At 41.2% G+C, this 25,790-nt stretch overlaps 1 protein-coding gene across 1 annotated transcript in view; it reads right to left on the reverse strand.

Moving 5' to 3' along the window:
- Positions 1-3,654: 3,654 nt before the first annotated feature.
- The window catches only part of COL4A4 (collagen type IV alpha 4 chain), a 68,436-nt gene continuing 46,300 nt past the window's right edge, over positions 3,655-25,790 (reverse strand). Inside the window, exons 31-47 of the mRNA XM_074547078.1 lie at positions 25,542-25,685; positions 25,052-25,159; positions 24,626-24,804; positions 23,505-23,568; positions 22,928-23,002; positions 22,690-22,797; positions 22,275-22,382; positions 18,324-18,395; positions 17,414-17,542; positions 15,504-15,611; positions 14,843-14,998; positions 14,119-14,217; positions 12,227-12,358; positions 10,112-10,228; positions 9,210-9,398; positions 7,150-7,436; positions 3,655-6,541 (exon numbers count right to left, since the gene is read on the reverse strand). Coding sequence (XP_074403179.1) covers positions 6,278-6,541; positions 7,150-7,436; positions 9,210-9,398; positions 10,112-10,228; positions 12,227-12,358; positions 14,119-14,217; positions 14,843-14,998; positions 15,504-15,611; positions 17,414-17,542; positions 18,324-18,395; positions 22,275-22,382; positions 22,690-22,797; positions 22,928-23,002; positions 23,505-23,568; positions 24,626-24,804; positions 25,052-25,159; positions 25,542-25,685 — 2,339 coding nt within the window. The 3' untranslated portion in view covers positions 3,655-6,277. The remainder of the gene's footprint in view (positions 6,542-7,149; positions 7,437-9,209; positions 9,399-10,111; positions 10,229-12,226; positions 12,359-14,118; positions 14,218-14,842; positions 14,999-15,503; positions 15,612-17,413; positions 17,543-18,323; positions 18,396-22,274; positions 22,383-22,689; positions 22,798-22,927; positions 23,003-23,504; positions 23,569-24,625; positions 24,805-25,051; positions 25,160-25,541; positions 25,686-25,790) is intronic.

The following is a 25,790-nucleotide window of genomic DNA, read 5'->3' on the forward strand; positions in this document are numbered from 1 at the left end:
GGCCTAATTTGCAGCAAAAGGAGTGCAAGCAAAAGATTTCTAAACATGTAGATAGTGAACTTTCCAAATAAGCTAGAGATATTCCAGAATTTCATTCTTCTGTCTCTTTGCAACAGGTTAAACAGGTACTCCTTCAGGGCTGTTGGGCAGGTCAGCAGTAAATGTGCTTGCCTTGGTGCAGAATGTTGGTTTAGGTCTGGTCCTTCACCAAACCATTCTTTCCAGGGATCATTGAAGAGAGATTGGTGTGCAGCTACGGGGTCCTGTGAATCCCTGTTTTCCTTCCTTATGCATGGAACAAGTGAAAGAACAGCCCCTAAATCCATCCAATATTAGTGAGTATGGAATGACCTCTTTGCTGACTTACAATTATAAAGTATTTACATATGAAGTTCTGCAGCTGAGAAGGCTGTTGTGACATCCTCTATGCAGAGATACAACCAAACTTCTGTAACATCTGGTACCATTTATTGCATCTATTTCACTTTCTTACACACATCTTAAACATTTAAGCACAATAGAATCACAGCATTCTAAAATGCTAATTTGTTTTGTAGTTTTAAAATGCAGATGTGCAGAGTCAAGCAGACTACAGCTACAACTGCCTCAGAGTAGCCATTTTTAATTTTTTTACTTCCCATCAGAATTTAATTGATTTCTGCCCATGAGAAAGTTTACTCTCCACTTCCATGAAAATACCCCTTTTTAGTGGTGTTTGCCATGTGCATGGAAGACTAAATTCTGGAAAAGTTCTTGTTTTCCTGGGTACTGAAACCTTGTTTTGCCAAGCTGAACCTGATGTGAGTTTGGGATTTGAGTGCTTCATTCCAAATCTTGCTAGAAATCAATCAGGAGTAACAGACAGGGACACAGCAGAGAGTCTGTAGGGTGGTACCTTACTGTGGGTCTTCCATGAGGACTTGGTTGGGAATTTGTCTCACATGTTCTGCATTTCTAATTCAGCGAATCTGTGGAAAACATTTCAATATGTGGAATTTCAAATCCCACGAAGCTCAAGCCTGTCTTCTTTTGTGAAGCAGTGGGGCAGTGTGTGGTCAAGCACAAGGGGAGCTGTGCTGTGAGGTGTATGAGCTGCCTTACATGGAGGAACTGACTTTGTTGGACAGGTTCACTCCAGAATGATAAATACTGAGTTGTTTTTACTTTGCACTTACAAAATGTCACCTCTAATTGAACTTCCAGTACCTTCTGGAACATCTGGATGAAGTGACTACAAAAGGGGAAAGCTGTTAAATATGAATATGGAGCAGCATCTGTTGGAGTGCTGATGGGGATTTTTTCTGCACCTGGCTAGTTTTCCAGATGGTTCAGGTGGGCAGAATTTCAGCAGCTGTTTATGTTGTTTGGTCAGTTTAAAATGCTGATTTCTGAAATCAGATCCAGTCATGAAATAGATCCCCTGTTTGATGCAGCAATTGCTTCACCTGCTGGAAAGTTCTTACCAGAGCTGACTGAATTTTTTATTGTTTTGAAGACTAATTCACTCGGTCCTTGCTTGACTGCTGCTTCTCACAGCTGGCTTTGAAGAGATCCTTTTTCTTGCAAACAATTGTTCCCCATTACAGCTCCTCCCCATGGCCTTGGATGGTTGTTTTCTGTCTTGCTCAGACAGTTCTAATGCAAGTCAAGCCTTAGAACAGAAGTCCTCATCTGTGCAGCATCTGTCTGTGGATGGCCACTGAGTGGAGTTACAAGTTACTTAAGGATTGTTTGTAAGGACTGGGAGTCAGTCTGGGACATCAGTGTGAGGTGGCCATGTGGAATAACAGAAACAAACTCCCAGATGGCTGTGGTTTGTGCCCTGAATCTGGATGAAGGTACAGGTCAGAGCATTGCTGAAAGCTGCTGGTGTGGCCCCGCACGCTGTGCTGGAGGGCTGGCACAGTCCCTGCAGGCTGGCCCTGTGTGCCCAGGGCAGGTGTGGTGCAGAGCACATTCAGTCTGCTCCAGAGTGTGCTTTAAAGCTTTAGGGAGATCCTTTCCAAACAAGTGAGCTGCCTGGGTTAATGGATAAAAGATTTGCTTAATTTCCCTTAAATACAGGCAAAAAATGTATGGACTGTATGAATTCTGGGGTTTCACTGTTGAGATACTGCTTTTGTTTTCCTCTGGTGCTCACAAACCAGCCAAATTCAGAAAAAGGTGAAAGAATCCCTGAATCAGTTTTGCTTAAACTGTTGCACATGATAATGTGGTTCTGGGAATGACCTGTGCCAGTGCAGGTACTGCCACAAAAGGGCTGCAGCCTACAGAGGAACAATGTCAGAGCACAGGAGGAGAGTGAGAAGGAAGGTGCAGCACAGAGAAGCCACTTTGTACCTGGAACAACACCTGTCCAAGATGTTTCTGGCTGCCCCCTGCCTCACTGAAGGGTCTGATGGCACTTGCTGTGGTAACAAGGGAGCAGAGCAGGGCCTGGACTGAGCTGACCCTGGGAAACTTGGAGGAAAGGTATATTAGAGTTTGTCAACTTTTCCTCCAAAATAATAAACTGAATTCCCCGAGCTGAGTCTATTTAGCCCCCAACAGTGCTTGGGAAGTGATTTCCCCATCTATATGCCCACCAATGAGTTTTCTTGCTCTTTCTCCTCCTGTTTTCTTTCCTGTCCTGCTGGGGGGTGAAGCAGCTGGGCAGGTGTGTGGCTGCCAGCCAGGGCCAGCTGCCCACCCTGACAGCTCTCAGCACATGACAAGCAGGGACCTGGGGCAGCAAGGCCTGGCCATGCCCCCTGCACTGCTCCTGTAGGAGGCTCTGTCAGCTCCCAGGCCCCAGCCAAACACCACCTCTGTCTGCAGCTGTCTGCTGTCCTCTCATTCTGACACCTGTTCTGTGCATGTGGATTGTGGACTCTAAAGTTTTGCTTTAGTCTCTCCCTTTTGACATACTCTGTATACACCAAAAGATGACATTCAAGAGATGTTTTCAGTGTTGGCTTGTGCATCTCCTTCCTTGTAATGAAAAACATCAAATGAAGCAAAAATGGCCACATGTCTTGTAAACAGATCAGGTTTCAGGCCATGCAGTGCTTTCATTCCATTTGTTATCCTCTAAAAATCCTGATGCACAGGGATGTGAGGGACAAGAATCTGCCACCTGCCATGAGGATTTGCCTTGAGTTAGAACCAGGACCTTCCCATGTCCTGGCCATGGTTTGCTAGGGTGATAGGCAAGCAAATTTCATTAGAAATCACTGGATCTGAATTTAATTCCAGGTCAGTTTACCCCAAATGGCTCCAATTTTAGTGACCTCCAAGTGCAACATTGGAAAAGCAACACTTTCTGTGTTGCTCTTAATATCCTGCCTGCTGCTGAGGATAAAATTCACTTCTTGACTGGGCCTGCACAAGATTCAAGCTCTGAAACGCCACAGTAAGGGTAATTTGGACTTCAAGGACCAGCACAAGGCCATTGCTTTTTGGAGTGTTTTTACTTTTAACAGTTTCAATTATGCCTTTTCACACTTAATTTCATAAATAGGATCCCTATGAATAATTTACCAATTATTTTTCTGCTTTTAGTCATGGGACAAATGATTGCAGAGTTAAAGCATCTGCTGCTTTATACTTTGATCTGTTTTACTTGCTGTGTAATATTAAGCAATTTATCTGCAATTTAATTTTGAATTAGTACAATATTTCTGATAAATGCCTTATGGAGTTAGCTGAGCATGGAACAGGAATTTGCACACTTATGAAATATCTGACCTATCAGTAGTAGCTTAAAATACATTTCCTAAATATGTTCTTACAGACCATAGTAAAATGGAACTGGCACAGTTGCAAAACCTCTACATAAAAATGATACACAAATGTGGGGGGGTTTGTGTGATATTTTTAAAGCAAACGAAAGAGCAAAATGGTAAAATGCAGTGAAATAGCCTATTTAAATTATTGGTGAGGCTTTTTGCTGATGTCTTAAAGATTTTTTGGTGCCTTTGTTCAAGTTAGGTGAACACAGATGCAATTCTAAAAACCCTTTTTATTCCTTTGTTCTCACCTTGTCCCTATGACCCAGTTTGCATTAACAAAGTATTTAAGATTTTGATTGTTGTTTACTTCAGTGCAGTTTATAGCAAAAGCCCCACTTTGCTTTCCAGGAAAGCCCCAGCCCCTCTCCAGAGTTTGTCACAAGAAAAGAAGCTGCGGGTGAGTGAGAGGAGCTGGTGAGCACTGCCAGGTGAGGCTCATAAATGAGACCTGAGTGTGGAATCAGCTGAATCCACTCAGGAACTGGGGCCATCACCTGAGCCACTGGTGTTTGTTCCCGTGCCTGTGGGCAGCAGCTGCAGCTCCCTGACCTGTGGGCCTTTACCTGAGGCCTTTTTGGAAGCACAGCTTGCACACCTTGAAGAAGGGGTGGCCTAAACACTGGTGCTCCTCTCCACCCCCTGCTTTCTTCCTGCAGGAGGCTCCTGAGCTGCTCAGCACCTCACAGAGCCACAGCTGTGGGTTTATGTCAGACTGGAGAGCTGCGCTTGCCCTGCTTGTAGGATGCTGCCTGAGTCAGGGAGGGATGGAATTCCTGCATACAGATCAGTGTCAGAGCTGCTGGGTGCCGTCGGGATCACCCGGGGGTGACCCGAGGTGTGCCCTGTCCCAGCAGGCACAGGACGAGAGGGAAATGTTCCCTGGCACAGGTGGCAATGGCACATGCCCCAGGAGAGCTCCTGGCCCTTGCCCAGGGGAAAGGGCAGAGTCAGTTGACCACCATGTAAGCACAGCACACTGGAGAGCACATTTGGTTGGTCGTGTCAGGAGGAAGTTGCACAGTCAGATGTATTTACACTCGACTGGACTTATCCTCTGGCTGTTTTATTTTCCTCTGGTTGAGTTTGGAATGTCTGTCTTTCCTGCTCTTTGAGTTTGTGTATCCAGCTTTTAAATTGGCTGATCAGCCTGTTGTACTCGTGATGGCTTCAGAGGGAGTTTACTTTGAATTAGGACCCTTGGATGAGGATTCAGTTTCCTTGAAAATCCTTTTGCTGGGGGCACCTCAGTGAACACAAATTGAAATGAAAAGTGGTGGAAAAAGCATTTGATTCCATTCTATTAAAATGTAGCTTATTTAAGTGGTAAAAGGGGCATTTGTGGCCCTTCTGCACATGATGGATTCTCCACTTGTAATCTGTGTTTTCAGATGTTTCCCCATGATACAGAACCATTGAATAGTTCTGGTTTTACAGATGAATGAAGGAGGTACAAATGTGTTTTCATTTTTTCAAAAGGTGATTAGTGCTTTAGGATATGAACATTTTTACAATCAGTGCTTTAAAAAATAAAAAGGATCTTCAGAGCTGTCACTCCATAAGGATCTTAATGGTGATGGTTCTTTTTTTCCTAGTGTATTTACAAACAAAGAAGCAAAGAATTAATGCAGTTTATTGTCCTAACACTTCTTATATTCATCACTCAGATAAGTTCACCCATTTTATCCCCATGTCACTGTTTCTTTTCAATTAATATTAGAAATTGCTTTGTTTCTTCGGAAACTTGGATTAGAGTTTAGTAAATTAATGTAATTGCTCTTAGAAATTAATTGTAAATATAAATACAGGTTTTTAAGGATTTGTTATCACAGCTAATTTTATTTTCTTACATAATCTCCTGTTAAATGGATTTGCAGCTTTTTGTTGCTTATGAAAGCCCAATTAACAGTTCTTTCAGTCTGGTTCAGTACTGCAGTGGGAAAAGACTTTGATCTTCATTGTTTTTATTATTAGATTATTTTTTAACAATTACATTTTTCCCTTCCCTCAGAAAAAGCAAGTGCAAAGTTTCTTTAGCTTGGGAAATTCAGCTACAGGGCTTTGACATTTATATGTTTGCACATTTCTATCAGTATGAATAAATATTTATAATATGTCATGTAAATGCACATATTCTTCCTGCTGTAAATGCCATTTCTGACAGGAAATCCATTCTCTTGCACAACAGGTATGGTGTCCTTGGTCTTCCCAGCTTGACTGAAGCCTCCAAGCTCACCTTGTTCCCTGTGCTTTACAGCAGTGGACTCCAGTGGGACAGAGTTTTGTCTTTTCTTAATAATTTCACACGCGGTTTTACTGCCTGTGGATGTGTGTACATGGGTGGATGAGGCTCAGCACATCCCTCATCTGTGTCTTATATTTCCATTCCAACAAAGAACAGTGCTGCACACTTTGACACAGATTGAAACACGAGCTGCTGTTTAAACCTTTGCACGTTGCTCATCCTCCCCTAAGCCTCTCTCTGTAGCTGCCTGCTTTTGCTTTGCTTCTTAGCCATGCTTCAGGCATACCTGGCATCTACTGATTTTTTTCCTCTGCTCTTGTCCTTCTTTAAGAGTCCCTGACAGGGGGGCTGATGCAAACTGCAGCTCAGGCATCACGGTGGTGAGCCAGAAACTGTATTCATTAGCGAAGAACTGACACGTTCCCCGCTGGCCCTGGCACTCAATGAATGGTGCTGATCTGAAGTCTTCCAGGCAGCTTCCCGGTGACATAAGGGACTGTCCACCACCCTGGTCACCAGATCCAGTGTGCTGGAAAGAACAAAGAGACAACTTGGTAACTGAGCATGAAAAATAGGTAAATGACATTCATCTGTCTTTTTCCCTACTTGCTTTTAACTGTGCTGGTTTTTTGTAATCTTATATGGGAGTAAGATTCTCTTGCTGCAGGAAATTTTAATTTGGTCTGTAATAAATTAATCTCAAAGTCTAGAGCCAGCTCACTTAACTTTCAGGTATTTATCAAACTGAAGGAAGGAGTGGTCTGGGTTGATTCAGAATGATGCCATTATCCAAACTATTGCAAATGTAAATTGTGGATGGCATTAAAAAGACTGGAGCTCTAATTCTGAAAATTGTGTCTGTGTACATGAAAATCCCACTGTTTATTATAGACAAGGAGGCAAAACCTTTGTTATTTTAAGAAATGTGTATCTTAAGTCTTTAAGTACAGTATATGTAGCTACAGCCAGGTTCTGCAATTTGGAATGGACCTTTGTCCTGTTTCTTGTGAGTTTTCCTCTTTAATGTTTGCTAGACACCGAATAATTTACTTTTCGGAGGCAAAAATCTTCGAACCTTTAGAATACAAAAGCTGCTGAAAGAACCATATCTGTATACTGATGCACCCACTTTCTTACCATCAGAAACGAGTACCCTATCCAAAGGCTCCTCCAGTTGGGTGGGCAGGGGGGAATGGCCTGGTCCTGGCTGTGCAGCGCCACGGCCTGCGCAGGGGCCTCGCACACAGCACACCTGCTGATGTAGGGCTGGATCTCCTCCTCGGACAGCGGCGCCGTGGGCAGCGGGGCCGCGCTGGCCAGCCAGTAGGACTTGTCATTGCGGCTGGCATAGTAACACACCTGGTTGATGTTGCAGTAGGCAAAGGGCATGGTGCTAAACACAGGCAGGCAGGACCCTGCCAGACCTGGAAATAACAGTGAGGGATGCCAATTATTTCACTTCCTAGGTCAGTTGAAAATTGTAATCTGGCCAATATTGCTACAAAAATATGTATTTTAGCAGGATTTAGGTAATTCACAGATGTTAAACCTCCCAAGCCCTTTACCAAGATGTCTACATGAAAAACAGAGACCTATTACCAGTATGTATCTTCCTTTGACCAGTAATATTTAATTGTGTCAATCTGATATTTAAACATGATGTTGTAGTTTGTCACTATGAGAAACAGTTATGATAACAAATTTCCTAGCTGTGCCAACACTGAAAAATAAATTAGGCAAGAGGTGGTGGCTGGTTTAAAAGGAGATCAGCTATTCACAAACTCATTAGGAGCAGTGAGAAACCAAGTGACAATGCTGATAAATAGAAACGTTTTTGTGAAGTATGACAAGCCACTGCTAGCAGTCCATTAAGCTGAAATCCCAGCAGCTATCCTACTGCCTTCCAGAAAGGCTTCACAGACTCCCAAAGTGAAATAAAAGGATTGAGGGACTTGCAGAGCCAATCCTGTAAAATTCCCATCAGGCAGACATCAGTGGGAACCAATAAGTGACCAGTGCATTCTTCTGTGGTGAACTTCTTCCAGAACTGAAATTAGAACAGTTTCATGGTAGCCTATTCAGTTAGCAATAATCACTGCACTAAGTTCTGCCTTGAACTTGGTGTGTGAAGTGTTATTTCTGTAACGCCTCCAAACCCAAACACTTTCATTAAAGACATGTGACATTTCTGTACAGAAGCCAGTTTTGTTTATCACTGATAATATTACATTCCAGTACTAATGAAGGATCTGGAGCAGCCTGAGTAGGAAAAATGCCTGCAAAATCAAATTTTTCTTTGAATCTTATTTTCACTGCTGTTATGAGGCATTCTGTTAGCAAGTGGCTCTCCTGGGAAATGCCAAACACACAATAGTGAAAACATTCTAAAACATCACTGCTATTCTAAAAATAGCTCTTTTTATTGCTCTTTTAAACACTTCTTTTTTGTTCAGCTTATTAGGTCCTTGATCTTTCCTCCTCAGAGACTTCTCTGACTCTTGTATAACAAGTCAACAAGAATTTAGGAAACTTTTTCTGTGCAAATTGCCACCAATCAGTTCCTCAGGCTGCAAGTCAGACAGCTTATTTATACATCTAATTTTAGTCAGAATTGTATAAGACAGGGAAGAAGTGACCCAAGGCACCAAAAGCAGCTGTCTCTGGAAGGAATTTGGCTTTGGCTTTTCCAAAAAATATTAGCTTCTGACTCTGAAAAGCAAAGGATTCTGCTCTGCACATGATGCATAATTTACTTGTAAAGCTTACTTATACTGCCCAACTGTATTTACCCAACTTAACCAGCTCTTTCCCAAGCTGTGTTTACAGTAAAAAAGGAGCAGATCCTCCAGGGAGTTATTTCAGAGTGGCCAAATAAGATTTCTGACCTAGGAAAATCTCTCCAGTTGCTTCAAAGACAGCCTAAAATGAGCTCGGATAAGTGAAATAAACCCCTCACCTCTCCAACTTCAAGTCAAAATTACTTAGAAACACTTTTGCATTCAATTGCAGAGCAGCAGAAAGCCATTTTAAATGGGTGACAATAGGGCAAGATAACCAAATTCATTATAATCAGTATAAATTAGTGTAGAAAATAAGTAGCTGAAAGTTTTATAGCTTGCTCCATGTGACTTGTCTTTCCTTGTGTAGATAACACCGTGTTATTTCTTAGCTGGAGAGCAATTATGTACAATACATACCAAGATCTTGATTATGGGCTTTCTCTTGTCCCTCCAGGTACAGCAGACTATAGCCAGTCCATAACTTTGGCATCCCCTGTGGGCAGAGTGGTTCTCTGTCTGACTGACTGTGAAGGACGAGCAAGAATCCACTTGCAGATCTAATCTGGGGGCCTGGTTGTCCTGGGACACCAGTCGGGCCAGGTGGACCTTGGAGAAAGGTAAAAGAAATTTACTTGTATAAAATACAAAGTTCACACCTGCGGTGTGTAAATGTTTAATAAGTTCCCAACTGAATATAATACAGCTTCAAGGCTGTCATGGGCAATAAAGATACAAGCAGACTTCTGTAATCCTTTTTCTGGGAGAGAAATTAACTAGATTGCCACTGAATGCTTGGCACTTGGCTTTTCTATTGTGCCTCTGTCTTGTGCTGTATAGATTAGGAAGTGAAGTGGGCAATGATTTCCCAGACTTACTCACTAGGATGAACAGAAGGTTTGGACTGAATTTGAATCTTTGCAGTAACAGTCAATGCCCCTTGCTCACGTATGTATTAAACCCTTAATTTATTAGAGAGCAGTCACAGGTAAAATACAGCTTTAATTACTGCCAGACAGTTGCCCCATTAGCTCTGGCTCAGAGGTGCAGGCCTATTGATATATTCTGTGTGAGCATGGATGCTTAATTGCCTTTCTGCTTAGCAATGGATGCTGAGATAAATTTTCTTCCAATGGGTCTTGTTATGAAATCATTCACAAATGTCACTGTCAATGCTTGAACTGAGAAGGGGCAAGAGGTGTCATGGAATCTCAGGCTAGAGATGGATGTATGTGTGTGGGAACTGGGGGAGCAGAGAGGAAACTGAGTCCGTGCATCATCTCACCCATCTCCCCCCACACCAAAGTCATGCTCATTCTCACCTTGTGGCCCAGCATATCCTTGCTCTCCTCGGCTCCCTTGGTCACCTGGTGGTCCAGGTGCCCCAGGTAACCCATCTTGACCTGGCAGGCCATATGATCCTTCTTCACCTTTTATGCCTAGATAAACACAAAGTGTGGGCTTTTCCTTCATAGGGCTGCATTTAAGGTTCTGCTTGTCCAAACACAAAGGGCCAGTCAGCAAAACGGACACCAGGACAGGGAGGTGCAGAACTGCTTCTGCTGGGCATTCTCTTCACCGCTTATTCACCCTGTGACCACAGCAGTAGCTCAGAGGTATGACTTAGGAACAGCAGCTCCTGATAAGCTTTTCCATCCTCTCCAGAGATCTTGTGTGATTTACAGTAGAAATCAAAGCACTCCCCAGCAAACATTATCGTGCAAGCCTCGTGCAGACCTGCCATGAGGATCTGCACCATGGAATGAGCTGTAACTCCTCCTGAGGCAAGCCAAGCTGTCAGCTTGGAGAACCCCATTCAGCAAAGTCTTAGAACACATAGTGAACTCCCTTTGAAGTAATGGATGTATTGGAGTACTTAGAGAACAGAGAGGGACTGCAGAACTGGACATTTTTAGGCTCCTGATGGCCTCTCTTGCATTTCTCACATGTCCATGCACTTTATACACTGGGGGGAAGGTGTGGTGTGACAGTAAATCATGCATCTCGTGTAGTGTGCAGATAATGATGGGCCTGTTCACTGGCTACACAAAACAATCTGAATTGAACAAAGCAACATTTATCAGGTATTGTTGCACTTAGAAGTGGTTTTCCCCATTTGATAAAAAACAGTTTTCAGATGAGGGTGTTTCTCTAGCACCCACCACAGTTGTTTCTCAGTAATGGCGTTTTATTCCTTGCAGACTTTGTTATTTAACCTGCAGACTGAGTAATTCAAGGTTGTCTCACAGCATTCAAACTTCCCCTTATTTTTTACTAAGAAAGTCTGAACCAATAAAAAAAAATTAACAGCTTTTCTATGTTGGTTACTGAGTTATTCTTCCAAAGCTTAAGCCCATTGAGGGATTTTAATAAAATCCATTGCTTTTGCCAGTAAAACTTAGTTTGCCTTCCAAGCCAGGAAAAAATTGGATTCTCCCATCTTAATGAAGGAAAAAGCATTACTATTTCTTTATTCCTTTCATAAAACCAATGTAAATATGTGTATCACTGTATCACCTGGTTTTAAAAAACCCTTAATGATGTATATAATGGAAACACAGCTGTGTAACCCCAGAAACTCCTTTTAGCTGGCAAATCAACTAAGATAGGTAAAACTAGAGAATCAACTGAAAACTGCATTGTTTCCTTCATGCTGCAGGGAATCTCCTGGGAGACAATCACGGGGGTTTTTCTCTGTACCCAGAGCAGCCAACACAACAAACTTCGGTTTCCCCAGTAGGAAATACCAAAAACCACACAAGGGATTCCACCATTAAACTGAAGACACTGCAGTACAGCCTATGCTGTGTTTCTGTGAAGATGGCCTCTCTTTTGGGATCACCAGTACCAGCATCACCCTTGTTTTCTTTTCATCTGTCAGAAGAACTTTTCAGTCTTTCATCACTTCCTTTTAAGATCTCCTTGGTCAGTTTCCTTTGGTGGTAACTTTTTCATGTTCTAACAGATAAAGACCTCTATTGTAGCCACTTCTCTGACTTCAGTGTCCTCTTAGGACTTTGGTTGGCAGAGCTTTGGGATTCACTTTTGCTGGATTTTAAAGCAAAAGTACATTTTAAGCATCCTCCAAATAGGTCTAAGCCAGAGGGCTGGTTTGAGGCATTGCTTTATAACTTGGTGGGGAAAAAGGAAAAATACTACTTAAAGAACTTTTTTCTCAACAGTGTCTTATGCTTTTGCCCTGCCTGGCCTAGGAAATGGGAATGTAGTTGAGGCAGGCTCAAACAGCCTGGTTCAGCTGCATTTATCCATCATCCTCAGCATTAAACAGCCCATTATGTACTTCTGGAGACTGTTAGTAAGTGTTTAAGGAGAAGAGAGAGGGTAAAACACAGAGAAGTAACTAACATTCTGACCCTTTTCAACTTGTTGTCTAAATGGCTGAGAAGAACATCCAAGCTTTCAAAACATGAGCTTACCTTGGGGTCCAGGGTGGCCTATTGGCCCTGGTAATCCTGCAGAGCCATCCTCTCCTCTTTGCCCTGCTTCCCCAGGAGGCCCTGGGATGGTAGGGCATGAATCATCCACTTTCCCTGGCTCACCAGGGTCACCTGGAATGTGTAATGGGAAAGTGAATTGCAAGACTGGCTAATAGTTCCTGTGCAAAAAGTCAACATAAATGTTAGCTGATTTGGTTTTTCAAGAGTATGCTTTAAGTATTTTAAAATATTGAATAACTGAGTCCTGCTGTTTTAATTTTGCTCTTAGTCTTTTAGCACAGTATTAACAGTGTGGCAAGCCAGTGTTAGCAAGGGTATGTTAGCTGGTCTGTGATCTTTGCCCAGGTGGGCAAGAAGGTCAATGGCATTCTGCCCTGTGGCCAGCAGGACTGGGCAGTGACTGTTCCCCTGTGCTCAGCACTGGTGAGGCTGCACCTTGAATCTGTATTCAGGTTTTGGCTTCTCACTACAAGAAAAATACTGAGGTATTGGAGTGTGTCCAGAGAGAGGCAGTGGAGCTGGGAAGGGTCTGGAGCACAAATCTGGTGAGGAGCAGCTGAGGGAACTGGGGGTGTTTAGTCTGGAGGAGGGTCAGGAGAGACCTTACTGCTCTATCACAGTTACTTGAAAGGAGCTTGTAGAGAGTCTCTTCTCCCAAGTAATAGGAGGAAATGGCCTTAAGTTTGATCAAGGGAGACTTATATTGGGTATTAGGAAATATGTCTTCATGGGAAGGGCTGTCAAGCCCTGGAACAGGCTGCTCAGGGAAGTGGTGGGGTCACCAACCCTGGAGGCAATTGAAAAGATGTGTAGATGTGGCACTTGGGGACATGGTGTAGGGGTGGCCTTGGCAGTGCTGGGTTAATGGTGGGATTTGATATGTTGAAGGTTTTTTCCAACTTAAACGATTCAATGATTCTACATTTCACATATTTGGTATAAAGATTCTTAATGTGCCCCAAAATGATTTGAGTTAAAGCCTAAAGTCTACCTAACCAGCTTCAGTGCAAACACCTTAGCACATGGAAAATTTTGCAGTATTTTGCCTATTTTGTTTTTGCAAAACCATCAATAGGCAGGCCAAAAAGGCTAGCCCATAACAGCCATTTGAAGTGGTTATAATACATAATAATAAAAAAGAATAGTCACATTTTATATATTGAAAGTTACTGGCAGCTTTTGCCTGTTTGCATTTTGGATCAACATTTAGTCAGATGGAAAGTTCAGTGTTTGTAGTAATCCAGAGTTAGGATTCAAGCTTTTGCTACGATTTTGGTTAGAAAGCATTTTGTGTGAAAACCAAAAGAAAAACCCAAATTAGAACTAGAAACCAATGTTTGACAAGTCTAATTGACATCCTAGCATGAGAGTTCTCAGCAGAGCATTCTCATGACGTTGGTGCTGTTTATGTGAAATATGAATTAGAGCTATATTCTGCCAGCAGTACCTACTATTCCTAAAAACCACACCAAGGATACCTTCTAATAAGAGCTGAATGTTTCTATATATAAGGGAGGGAGCTCCCATGAAAAAAACAATAATCAAAAGTCATGAACTTACCTATGAAACCTGAAGGATTTGAAAAATGGAAAGCAGATTGTGGCCATTGAGGTGCAGGTGGAAGCAAGTTTCAGGCATGTAAATTAGAGTAAAGAATGGAATGAGAAATCACTCACGTGAGGTGACATTAGAAACAAATAGTTCAGAAATTTTTAATCAAATGAGAAATCATTTAAGTTGGCAACTGCAGGGGTCTTTTTTTCTGAGATTGTTTAAATTATTTGCATGCAAGTTAACATTAGTATGATTATATATGAATTGAAGGATCACAGTTACAGTTGAATGACACTAAGCAACAGGTTCATAAGTACCTGTGGGACCTCTGGGACCAGGTCTTCCTGGAAAACCTTGGTCTCCTTGTTGTCCTAAAGCACCAGGTGGACCCTGTGGGCCATGGACCCCCATAGGACCTGGAAATAAAACAAACAAAAATATAATGCAGTCTGGATGCTTGGGAATCCTCAACTCTGCTGTGGCAAAGAAAAAAAAAATACATATTTCTTCTTCTTTTTCTGTTCTGGATCTGACTTATGACTTTTCTTTTTGTAGAGATTGGAAGTGATTGGGGTAGATGGGATTTCTCTGCAGTGAAAGAAGCAGAGTATCTAAGAAGTCATAGTGTAGATTTCTGTTTTCAAACTAAAGAATCTGTTGAAAGGTCCAAGCTATTGCTTTGGGGCAGATGTGAGACTGTTAGTTCAAACTCATCTGCATTTTCCATAGTTTCTCAAGACTGATGAAGAGGGGATCACGGTTTGCTTTTCTGGCAAACTCAAATGTTTTACTGCCTTATTCTCAGAGTGGCAGAAGTGTCTTCCAACAGGCTGTTGTGAAGCAGTGCATGTGAATCTGTCTCTACTCTCACCTTCTACCCCAACCCCATCGTGTCTGTAGGTAAGCAGGAAGAGCTGTGGAATGTCCAGCCTCCACCCCTTCTGCCCGGCTCCGGCTCCAGTGGGCACCCCTGGGCACAAGGCTCAGTCACAGGGGCTGGGAATTAGTGCACACACAACTTAAAAACATCTCTGACCATACCCTTGGGGCCTGCTCTTCCTTGGCTCCCTGGAGGGCCTCTGGCTCCCTGCTGTCCTCGTGGCCCAGGATTACCTGGTGCCCCTCGAACACCACTATCACCTGGATCTCCTCGCACAAAGATCGTCTCTCCGGGAGGACCAGGATTCCCAGGATCACCTATGGAAAAGAACTTTATTCTTAATGTATGCACAAAGTACAAACATTTAAAAATAGCCATGTTCTGCTGGTGGTTTTTTTTTTTTTTTATTTTACTCTAGAGTGTTTTGGTTTTGTTTGTTTTTTTGGAGGGTTTTTGTCTAGGCTGTAGGACAGCCCTTGCATATTTCTGGAAATACTAGTGTTAGCCTTTGTCCAAGGAAGACAATGACAGGAATAGTTCCCAAAGTTAAACAACTTCTCTGCAAGCAGCAAGTTACTGATACATTCATTGAAACACAGTTTCTCTACATTTATATTTTAAAGCTTTATTACTGTGTTGCTTTATGTGGAGATCTCCATTTTGTCCTTGGTCGGTTACCTACCTTGTGTTCACTGAGGTAGTGATGGGTTTCTTTATTCCCTATGCACTTCTATACATTGTTTCACAGACAGTAACCCTGTTATTCCTAGTATTCACAGGGGGTTTTTACATTATAAAAATTGATATTTTTAGTTTTAGTACCTCTGATGCCATCTAAACCAGGTAATCCTTGATCACCCGGAGGACCAGGGGAGTCACTATCAGGAGATCTTCCCATAGGTCCAGTGGGTCCAACAGGTCCTCTTCTACCTAAGGGATCACATTAAAAAAAATAAATCTGAGGTTTTTCTTTTTAGATTACAGGCAGAAGTTAGTAAGTAAAAGAATGCTGACATGAGAAGTCATGGAGGTAATGTATGGTCACACTTGTATACCAAACATACCAGTCCCCAGGCTAATGAGGCCATCTTGTCAAAGTGAAAATATTAATTATCTTTTTGAATTTTTAATTCTTCCCATAAAATCTGTGTAGCCTGAGGAATACATCATCCCATGTTGGCACACTGCCACAGAGAGCCTGATTTTCCTGAACTCCAGCAATGGGAGAAATAACAATGTAAGGTGAGTGGGGGCTATGAAATGATTCTGCCTGGGGCAGGAAAAGTATTCACAGATTGTTCCTAGCAAAAGGGAGTTACACTGATTCCTAAAAACCTCAGTGAACAAGATGAATTTACTAGCCTTAAATGCATTCTTTCCCCCAATCTTTAATGTGGATTTTTCCACAATAAAACATTTATGCCCTTACTTGTGACAGGCAGAGTTCTCTGCACAACACTTTTGAACAGTTGCAGCTTGTTAACATGTGGGTTGCATTCTGTTGCCTTCTCTTTTCTACCAAAAAACAAATCTAGTTTCTTCAGTCTTGCTTTTCACCCCATCCTTCCATTTACTTTCTGGTGAGTTTTTTCCTTTTTGTCAAAGCTGGTCACAACTATTGAAGACCTCGCTTTTATCCCATGTTAGAAAGTGTTAATACTTCTCAGAATTAAACCTGCTCTTTTTTCCTCAACAGCACAGTTCTGTTGACTCCCCTAGTCGACAAAATAGTAACCAAACTAAGAAAAATGATTGTGTCTTCATTTTAGAATAATTCACCTCACCAGATTTCACCTCCTGCTATTTTTCTTCCATGTGTTACGTGACTGTGGCAAGGTCTGGCAGCGTAAAGCTGATGTCACTTCTAATCACAGAGTTGCTGAGGCTTGAGTGGGTCTCTGGAGACTTCCTAGATCAGCCCTGCCCTCAAAGCAGGATCAGTTAGAGCAGGTTGCCTCAGGTTCTGTCCTGCTGGGGTTTGAGTACCTCCAATGACAGATCCTTCATAACTTCTCCAGGCAACTTGTTCCCATGTTCAATTCCCTTCACAGGGAAAATAAAACTTTTCCTTACATGTAGGATGTTCTGTATGTTAATTTGTGTCCATTCCCTCTTTTCCTCTCACTGGATATCACTATGAAGGAACTGTCTCCAGGTCCATCCTTTAGGTATTTACTCACATCAATAAACTCCCCCTGGGCCTTCTGTTCCGGAGACAAAGCAATTCCCCCTCTCCCTCTCTCTCCAGTCTCTTCACTTTCTCAGAGGCCCTTCCTCAAACACTTGCTTTTTTCCCATTTCTGTGCAGTTTGTATACCACCAAGCTCTAAAATAACCACTATAATCTTGTGAAGCAGTTCTATCTTGCAATTACATCAGAACAGTTAATAGATTCACTTTAGTTCTGGGACTGCCAGATCTTCTGCACTCCTTTTCTTCAGGAATTTCTTCCCAGGTGGCAACCCTACTAGCAGTTCCCTGAGTATATTCAAGTCCTTAATTTTATATTTTCATTCTTTCCTATAACATAAACCAGAAATTCTCTGGAGACTCTCAGGAGTCTCTGTATCTCTACCAGAAACGTCAGTGTGTTACAACAGAAGTGGTTTTAGGGAAAGAATCTTCTGAGTAATGTTCATATTAACCAGAGTAAGTGCCTTTAGAAAAATAAATTAACTATGAGCTTAATTTCTACACTGCAGAGCAGCACTTTGGAGAAAACCTTTTCTTACCTGGAAATCCTGGGAATCCCCTTTCTCCAGGGGGGCCTGGAATAGAAATACCAGGCCATCCAGGATCACCTCTGTCTCCTTTTGGTCCAATTTCTCCTGAGTATCCTGGGGGCCCAGTCTCACTCTGACCTTTATAAGAAAACAATTATGTACATAAAGCTTACAGCGAGTACAAATACAGATGTGCAGAACAGAAATACCAGTTGCAGATGTTCTTCCTTGCAAGAGTTGCCTAGTGCTGTTTTTCTGGTTCCCTCTTGGAAGCTGGATAGAGTTTTGTTGAATCTGGCCCTAATTCATCACTTTCAAAGAAAGTAATCTTTTTGCTTAAATGCTCTTCTTCAGGGGTTATTTTATATGGTGTCATTATGGTAACTTGAAATGTAAATTGATTGCATGGTTCAAAATTTAATTTTCCATCAGCATATATGTGCAATCTTTAGATAGATTATAACCATTGTTTTTTAACAGTGCTTCAAAAGCACCTTTTGAAAGTTGTGAATACATCGCATGAGTGAAATCCACATTCCTCTTAAGTATGAGGCACAACTCCCATGGACTTTTAATGGAGCTGGGATTTCACAAGTCTCCTTTTAATTTGTTAGTTTTATTTTTTGCATATTTAAGAAAAAGAGACTTGGCTCTCCTTTGAATCATCTGCACTGAACTTTTTAATTTTACAAACAGCCTTGAAGCATTCCAACAAAACTATGTGAGTAATGGAAGTTTGAAAGTTTTCCCACAAATAACTGCAGGTGTGCCATTAAGCATACTTTAGATTCTGTTTGAAAGTTTGGTCTGAGCCTTAATGATATCTTCTGGGCAAGGCAAACATCAAAATAATATGTATCTTTCCTTGCACATTCAGTCAAGTAGAAGATTTTCTGTTCCAGTTATTTCTCATCTTTACCTGGAGCTCCTGCAGAACCTTTTTGACCTTTTAGTCCATCCAAGCCATCCAGTCCAGGCAGTCCAGGAAGACCTGAGAGGTGTTACACAGGTATGACTGACCAAAAATCCATTACAGTCACAATTAAAAATCAAGCCTTTTTTTAATCTGACAACATCCAGGTGGGGTATTTGCTGAATTCCATTGCTGGCAACTGCAGATGAGATCACATTACAGTGCAATCTTTTTGGAAAGGCAAATGTGAAAAGTTTAAAAATTGCAATCGTAATACAGTTTCACATCAAAGCAATCAGAAAGCACAGCTTTTAATCCTTTAGGAACCTTCATCCTGCAGCTAGCAGATTATGGGCTAATCTATAGAGACCCTTCTGTCTGTGACTGGACTGCCACTGCAACATGTGGTTGCTACTCCAAAGTTCACTGTGTTAGCACTTCATGGCCACTGATGGGGGTGCAGACACTACCTAAGATAGCTGTAAAGCTGGAACTTCTTTACAGCTTCTGTTCAAAATAGAAGTGGAATTTATCTAGCAGCAAAAAGAGGCTAAATTTCCACCTGGCTTCTTTTCTCTGGTCCTGCAGATTTCACACAGGAAACTATGCTTTTTTGCATCTCTTTATTACAAAAGCTCTTTGATCTGAACAGCACAAAATCTTTGAAACAGCAAATCTATAATTGAAACCTCTGGTGTGACACATGGTAGTATATGGAGCAGCTCTGTCACTAGTGATGTTCACTACTAGCACTGGCTGAGTGTTTGTGGTAGTCAGACATAACTTTTGCTTTATTACTTGTGCTTTTTTGAAAATTGCTAAAAGGTAATAAATGAAACAATAGATGGCACTTTTTAATCCATTTTTAAGAAAGTTGAATCTAAGGTTGTGTTTGTTGTTTGCAGTCGAGGGTATAAAATATCTCCGTGGCATCAGTGCTTTTTAGTTCCTTGGTTGTATAGATGAAATGTGAGAACAAACATTTCCTCAGTGCAGGCAGCAGTCTGTCACCTGGCGATAGCAACTGGTCTGGCAAAACTGATGGGTCATCTGGGACAGGTTTCAAAGAGGTTTCAGAGACAGGAACAGAATTGGGATGCCTCTTGCTCCAGAGAGGGACACTGATTATCAAGGAGCTGAATGATACTGTCAGTGCCTGTCCCTGTTCCACTTCTGCTGCTCATCTCTGCCTCCTTTCCTTCCCCATCAATTCCTCTCCCTGCCCTGCAGAATTCCCAGTGCACTTGCAGTGGTTTCTCCCAGAAGTCTGAATTATCTGTGTGTGTGTCTCCTTTCCTCTGGCTCCTTCCTGGCACAGAAGATGTAGGTTCTCTGTTGGGTGCCTGTGCTCGTCCCAGCATGTCCTGCAGCTCACCAATCTTCCATGTATCCAGAGCAGGCATCTTGGGACAATTTATTGCTCTACTTAAGCACAAAAGAATGGATATATTTTTTAAAGTTTGTAAACTGGTCAAATTTGGCAAGGACAAATTGCTGTAGGAACAGCAACACAAATACCTTTCATCAACTGCTTCACCTGCCAAATTTAAGTGTCCCTAGTTCAAAGATGGGTCATCTGAGAATGAAAAATAAAAAAGCCCTAGAGTTCTCTAGCAGGCACACCAAAAATTATAATCATATAGCTTTGTTCTCAGAAACTGTAGAATTATTTTAGTTAAAAATTAACAAAGGATGAATTGCAAAAAATAAATCCAGTGTGTAGCAAACAGCAGTCTGGAAAAATTTTAAATCCAGAAAAATTTTTGAAAACCTGCAAAACATTGATAATATACTCTCTGTGTAATCCACTTTATAACATGGGATACTAGTAATCTGACCTGTAATATCTTCTATGACCTTAATTAACTGTTCTTTAACTTTTCATGACATTCTAACGTTCATTCCTGCTTTCTGTAGCCTTCCTGTGCTTTGGACATGTTACCATTTTAAAATTTATGTAAGAGTTGCTTTTGGGGAATTTAGCAGGGGTATTTTAAAATTATTAAGAGCTCCTAACTAATTTTGGCCCCCAGGTCACCACTTAAAACTTTTTTTGATCTTTAGCTGATTCTGGCAAGATTGATGGCTGGGTTTTACTTGCTTTCCAGGGAATTTCTGACACATTTGCCAACAATCCATTATAATATCAGCACTTGTACTTCTAGATTTTTGGATTGCTATGGTCCCATATTTCTAGGTACAGCTGAATTGGCTGACCTGAGCATGAACCACTGTTTCTGTGTTGTACAGCCCAATTCAGCTCCTACTCACACAAGTCCTCCTGGTGATGGTCTGAGTATTACTTGCTCCATCAAGGATTACTCACACAAGTAAGGCTTGCCAGGCTTAGCCCTTAACTATTAAAACAACAGTAATAAAGAAAATGGGGTTATGTTTTAATAGATGATGTTTAACTTATTTTTTTTTAAATCTAGAAGTTTTTTAAAATCTAAAAGTTCAGGCACAAGACCTTTAATGAAACTGAGAACCAATGAGACTAATAAGGCCATGTACTTAGCCATGAATTATCCATTTCATTTCTAATGCTTGCACCAGCACTTGTTGAAAACAGCACCAAGATCTATACATCCAGTTGAACTGGAATACAAATACCAGTCAGTTTTCATTACTGGGTGTAGTTTCAAAGGTATTAACCTTCTTTTCAGCTATGCTGGCAATACATAGAATCCTCAGCTTAGCAGGCAACTTCCTCTCTAATGAATTGTCATTTGGGACTGAGCCTTTCCCTCTGCAGGACGTGTGTTAATGTCATGTTCCTGTGCAGGACTTGGGATAACTTCTGCACAATATAGTGAAAAGTGTCTTATAGTGAGAAGGAAAGAGCCCATCAATTATGAAAAAGTTTGCAGCAGAAGAATGCTTTTTTTTTTTCTTTTTTGACCCCTTTCAGACATCCCTGCCACTGCAGATCTCTGCCTTTGTTACAGCAAATATTGCTTGCAACACTGAAATATTCTCTTGCACATTATGTACCAGCAGGAAATCTGTCATGACAGTTTAAATCAGCACTGCTTATTTACTGCAAGCAATCATAAATTGTTTCCATTTTTCATTTGAATTTTCAGTAATTTATAAGAAACTTCTCAATTTGGCCTTAAGCTGAATTTGAAGAAGTGGATCTATTGTCCTCTCTAACCATTTTCTGTAGCCCCAAGTGTTACTTTACTGTGGTTTCTGCATATGGGTCACTAATCTTCCTGTTTGGGAACTGGTTATGAGGCACACTATAACAGACACAGGATACAGAGCTGATAACTTTCTTTAGGGAGTATTAATAACTTACAATTTCAGTTCTAAGCATAGTAAAAGTTAATAACATTCCCCAACAAAAACAGTTGTATAGATGAACTGACATTCAATCTAAGCACAACAATCATTGCAAGAAGTGTAAATTAGGATTTGGAGGAAACACTTCGATGCTAAATACTCCAAAATCAGACAAGCAACAAGAAAACCAACAATAAAATGCAACTCAAGTTATCACAATTTGTTAAAACAAATTTGAAAAACAAAGCTGTCATAGCAGCCTGCTGGGTTTACAGAGTAACAGTGGCACTCCATGGTGAAAATGTAGAACACAGTATAACTGAAGTGAAAGTGAAATAACTGAATTACTGCAAACTCCTTTTTCTTTCCTAAAGTTCTGCTCTTGGTTACAATCAGCTAAGCCAGACTCTGTTTCTACCTTCCCCCTTACTCATTTTAGATTGTAGCCCAATTTTCCAAAGTAGCATTTCTACTTAGTTACTTATCAAAGGTAATGGGAACTGGCCTAAGTCTAAGCAGTTTGAGAGACCACAGAGTCCAAATCACAGTCACAGTTAGGCCTTTTCCATTTTCACTACTGAAAAAGTATTTATATCTGGTACTGTCACATTACCAATAGAATGGCACTGTATATTCTTTTTACCTTTTCTTTTATTCTTATATTCTTACCTTTTCTACCTTGGGATCCAGGTAACCCTTGCAATCCTGGAGGTCCCAAAATTCCAGGTTTCCCTCTTTCTCCAGGTTCTCCTGGCAACCCTTGAGGACCTGTAGCTCCTGAAAGAAACCCTTGTGAATATGTAATCCTATTAAACTGTTGATTTTTTCCCCATGCTTTGCAGCACACAGCTGGGTTAACAGCAGTACCTGCACGTGTTTGGGGATGCAGGGAGAATGGAAGGGTCTTGCTCTCTGAGGCTGAGCAGATAATTGCTGCTATAGGTACAAAAATAATTTTCAGTGCCCCCTTTTGTATGAGCTCTGAATTCTCCAGCCTCCTCACAGAGATGGCTCAAGTGCCTTCTCCTGTTCCATATATCTTTTGAGCTATTCCATGGCGCTATTTTTTGAACTTTGGCATTACCTGGTAATCCAGGTGGCCCTGGATATCCTGGGTCACCCTTAGATCCTGGTCTTCCAGGCTGTCCTTGGATACCTGGTAAACCCTTCTCCCCTGGAAATCCACGAAGTCCTTAAAGGAAAAAAAAAAAGGCAATTGCTACAGAATGGCTCAAAATGCACAGGGAGCAGAGCTCCCTCTAACACAACTTAGAGAAAATTAATTTTTAAGTCCAATTTTGTCTTCCATCAAACAGAGGTACCTGGCAATCCTGGATCTCCCAGAGGCCCTTTCTGACCGTGTGCACCAAGCAGAGGAGTTGGGTCACCTCTCTTGCCTGTTGAGGTACAATGAATTCCATTTTATACAAGCATCCTTTCCATCCACAAAACCAAAGCTGGACACTTTTGTAAGATCAGGAAAGTCATTAATAGATATAAACAGCTACAGAAGGGGCTGAGAGAACCCAAAATAAGAATTGCTTTGTCACATGCAAATTATGACAGTTCACTTTGTTTGCATTTTCTCTTATTTGATTTGACAAATTTTCCATATCTGTAAGAATGAATTTATACATGGTTTTGATGGAATTTTAAAGTTCTATGAAATTTGACAGGAATTTATCTTCTAAATTATCAATACCTATTTTAAAGGAACAAGCTGTTGAAGAATATACTGAAATCAACTTTTGCCTTCAGGTAAGTAAGACTTGTTTTTAATTACATCCATGTTTTATGGGAAAGAAGTGAAAATAATTTTCTAGTGGGTCTTCCCCATCTATTCCACATATATCCTAACAATATTGCTCTATTCACAGCATGTCTATATAAACTCATTACCTTTACATCCTTTGGAGCCAGTCAGTCCTGGATATCCAGGGTTTCCTGGTAAGCCAACATCACCCTAAATTTTTTTTAAAAACAAAATAAAAATGTTTGACATAGGATATGTGTAGCAGGAATGATCTGCAGGAGCATTTGGTTCTCTTAGCAAAACTATATCTTAAGCTCAACAAAAAAAAAATCTTGTCTTTCTTACTTGTCTAACATTGGCCAACAACAAGAGACTGTAGGTTAGACTTGCTAATAATTTTGAATTTATGCTTTTATAGCTTATTCTCATTCTTGGCTCAAACAGCTTAATTTCCCCACAGATGGCTTGAATAATTTGATTTAAAAGGTACCATAAAATATATATCCAATATTGTTGTATGTTACCCAACATTTACTATAAACATTAAGCAGAAATATTGTGATGTCACAATAAAAATGTAGATTTCCCTATTTTTCTTTTTGAGTAATGAACATTAATCAGCAAAGAAATTTAATTAAACAAGCTAAGCAAAAGAAAATAACTGTGCCTTTTCCTTTATGTAATCTCACTGTCTACCTACCCAGCATACAAGAAGTGAAGAATTATACCTTGCATGAAATGTTTGTGTGGTTTTCTGTATTTGTTTTTGAGCAACACTGCTTGCCTGGGCTCTGCCTGGGGCAAAGATGACTTGCTTTGTCTTGTCTGTTGCCTTGGTCACTTCACACAGCAGGATATGAAGAAGCAGCTAGATATTAACTGCATAATTGTGCAGCTGCTATGTTATGATCTCTGTGGTAAGTGGTTTGTCAATCTGTTCTTAAGAATAATGTTAAAAACTTGATTGTGCATCTGGTTTTTGCCCTCCTGTTTAGTGTAGTAGAGCCTGGACTTCAACCATGTAGCAGAGCACATCAGAACAGGCAGCCAGGAGAGGTCCTTTCCTAACTCCCACCACAGTTCCTTCTAAAATGTAACCAAAGCACAGAGGTGTTTGATTAAGGAATTTACAGCTCCTACTACTCTGGCTGTCTCTTCTCAGAGGAAACATCTAACGGGTGAATACAGTACAAGCTTCCTTCATCATATTTCTTAGAGGCAGGAGATAACTGCGAAGTCCAGGACACTTCACTACCACTCTGTTTACCTGGTCACCTGGTTCTCCTTGAAAACCTGTCATTCCTTGAAGGCCCTTTGGTCCAGGCAAACCCTGTGATCCTGGAAACCCCATCACTCCAGTGTCACCTTGGTCACCTGGTAGTCCTGGAACACCATTCTTTCCTGGAAATCCTCGTGTGCCTCTGAAACCAGTATTGCCTTTTTCACCTGAAGTTGATTGCAGAACAAGATAATGACCAATCAAGTCAAGCCAGTGTTTGATATTGGTTTTCAATATGGCAATGCTTTCACTCATGGTGTATTGCCTTAGTGACAACAGAAAGAAACTGAACAGCCAGTTTAGGAACCTGTAAACATGGCTGGCTGTTACTGCAGCCCTGAGCCCACACTGTGAAAAGCACCAGTGGTTTATGTCAGAGGAATGTGTGTGTATGCAGGGCTTTCATGAACTCACCCGTGTCACCTCTCAGTCCGTGCTCCCCAGGAAACCCTGGGTCCCCCCTCTGGCCCTTCTCCAGGCGGAGGTTAACGCAGCCGCTGTCTCCTGGAGGCCCCCTCTCACCTTGGAAGTAACATATGCAATGTAAAAGCATCCCCACAAGTGACATGTCCTGAAAATCAGTTTGAGGGGTGACTTTCCTAATAGAGAAAGCCTTCAAATACTAATGTGGTTCTCGGTTTTCTCAGCAGGCTCACTGCTGACAGAATTTGCAATCCTTCCCTTGATTTTTTGTTTATTCAATCACAACCCAGGTGATATTAAATCAGAAGAATTAGGAAAGATTGTGAAATTATGAAAGACAGCAATTTTGAGCTGCCTGTGATTGCATCTTGCAGATGGTTACTCTCTTTTCTATAAAAAATTAAACAGATTTTTAACACAGTAGTAACAAAACTAAACATAGTAACAATATAACTACAGAGTAAAGTGGGTTTTTACAAACCTTTCATTCCCATATCTCCACATTCTCCACTAGGCCCAGGTAGACCCATTTTTCCTTCTTCACCTTTTACACCAAAGATTCCCATTGGGCCTTGTATTCCTGGGAGTCCTGGGAATCCCTGAGGTCCTTGAATGCCTTTGCTTCCTGGTAATATGAAATGCTTTATTTACATGCTAAGTCTGCTTATATTGCTACTGTCATATTCTGAGGAATAGTACAAAGCAAAACCATTTCTTAGGAAATCAGCAG

This window comes from Zonotrichia albicollis, chromosome 9, assembly GCF_047830755.1.
Source record: "Zonotrichia albicollis isolate bZonAlb1 chromosome 9, bZonAlb1.hap1, whole genome shotgun sequence".
In the NCBI taxonomy this organism is placed as follows: Eukaryota; Metazoa; Chordata; class Aves; order Passeriformes; family Passerellidae; genus Zonotrichia; species Zonotrichia albicollis.